This window comes from Lipomyces chichibuensis (assembly GCF_038497645.1).
Source record: "Lipomyces chichibuensis strain CBS 12929 unplaced genomic scaffold V1513scaffold_155, whole genome shotgun sequence".
NCBI lineage: Eukaryota > Fungi > Ascomycota > Lipomycetes > Lipomycetales > Lipomycetaceae > Lipomyces > Lipomyces chichibuensis.
The window spans coordinates 1-1,693 of record NW_027117607.1 but is presented as its reverse complement, the minus strand read 5'-3'; the positions used below and the strand labels follow the sequence as shown (position 1 = coordinate 1,693).

Sequence of the window (1,693 nt, the reverse complement as noted above, 5' to 3'; positions counted from 1 at the left end):
AACCCTGAACCCTGAAACCCTGAACCCTGAACCCTGAACCCTGAACCCTGAACCCTGAACCCTGAACCCTGAAACCCTGAACCCTGAACCCTGAACCCTGAAACCCTGATTAGGAGTTATCAAATGTCCAGTAATTTCAGGGCCGCCATTAAGACCGAATATGGTATCATTGGAACTCGTTTTATGGTACTTTAATTTACCTGCACCTTGCAGTAACCTCCTAATTTAATAGTTCTGGCTGATCCGGAAAATGTACGGCAATTATTACGCGTCGTATGAACTCCAGAGCCAGGAATACTTCATATGGCTCGTTCTTTGCACTTATAGCTATCTGCCCTATGGCAATGACCATTAAGAATTATATACTGCATAACCATTTGCCACTATTGAGGTCGCAACACGTGTATATGACCATGCTGAATATGGAGCTGCACACGCACTCAAAACGGGTTGCAATATTCCATCATTCATATAGGCAGTTGAGTTGCCTGTCAGATCCTGGGCAGCAACAAAGTGATACGCTGAATTTCTGAATTTAGCGAAAGCAATTGTTTTACCCTGCGACTCATTGTTGTCATAGAAATAAATCAGCGTTGACTGGAGGCCCCACTCATAACTCTGTGCGTAAATCGTGTAATATGTGTTTTTCTCCATAGTACTACCATCGTAGAATAGATATCCATAACTGAGCGCATTCAAATCACTCAAATACCAGTATGTGCCAGTGCACTCCGATTGGCTATCATCCATATGACAAGCCTTGACCAAGCATAATGTTACGTCAACTTTCTGGTCTACTGCTCTTACATTGTTGAGTAGAAATGCCAGCAAAATAATAAGTATCGGAAATCTCTTGTTGAATACCATAAGTTCTCAAGGCAAAGAATCGTTAGTCCTATTTAAATGTCAGTGTTTATTAAAATCAGAACTAATTCAAAGACAAACCTAGGGCGGTGAGATATTATAGACGTCTTCGTCAGCAGGGCTTAATAGCAAAGGAGAACATGTGTGGTACATTATAATTATATATGTTCGATTGACAAACCCTAGTCTATGTTGAACATTATTAGGATTTAATAATATAAACAGATTCCAGCAATTAAGGAGAATGCTTGGCTCGCCAGTGGTAGCGAACCTGCGTCACTGCCAAAGGTTGCCTCGACAAGTACAAACCCTCGCCCTAGATTTGGTACCTAAACCCTGAACAGACCAGGCGCCGTCTCTATAAGTTCATGTTAAACCGATCTCGGTACGCTACACTCAGGGACAGGTCTCTGACAAATATTCAACAATATTTTGATTGGATGCATGCTTAGTTTTAAGAAAACGGTGCAACGATAATGTTCAAATTACACGCTTTTTTCTAACTTATTTATTTAATGTACCTACGGTCCTGCACAAAATCGTCAATCGCTAAGCCGAACCTTATTCGCGGCCATCCCAATAATGGAAATACAAAGCCCCATACCCAGTCCCCAAAGAGCCGACCTCACGAAACTTATCTTGCCGCGTTTAATGTTGATATACGCAGCCGTATAGAGCGCCCGGACTATCAAATATGTCCCTGCGAAAGCATTCATACTTTGATTGGGTAGTTCGACGACAGTGCCAATAACCAGCGCAGTCGCAAATAATGGAAAATTTTCCATCCCGTTCTTATGCGCAGCTTCCGCGCGCTCGAAACTGGCGTAGG

General features: G+C 42.5%; 2 protein-coding genes across 2 annotated transcripts; both read right to left on the bottom strand.

Annotated features, from left to right (window-relative positions):
- Positions 1-309: 309 nt before the first annotated feature.
- V1513DRAFT_407261 (uncharacterized protein) lies at positions 310-1,114 on the bottom strand. Its single transcript, XM_066895650.1, has 2 exons — positions 946-1,114; positions 310-895 (listed from the first exon to the last, which is right to left on the bottom strand). Exon 2 carries the CDS (start codon positions 865-867, stop codon positions 352-354), a length of 516 nt encoding a protein of 171 aa, XP_066750220.1. The 5' UTR covers positions 868-895; positions 946-1,114; the 3' UTR covers positions 310-351.
- A 292-nt stretch (positions 1,115-1,406) lies between these two features.
- V1513DRAFT_386785 (uncharacterized protein) lies at positions 1,407-1,693 on the bottom strand (the record flags this gene model as incomplete). Its single annotated transcript, XM_066895278.1, has 1 exon — positions 1,407-1,693. A coding segment is annotated over one exon (287 nt), but the record flags the coding sequence as incomplete, so codon positions are not given.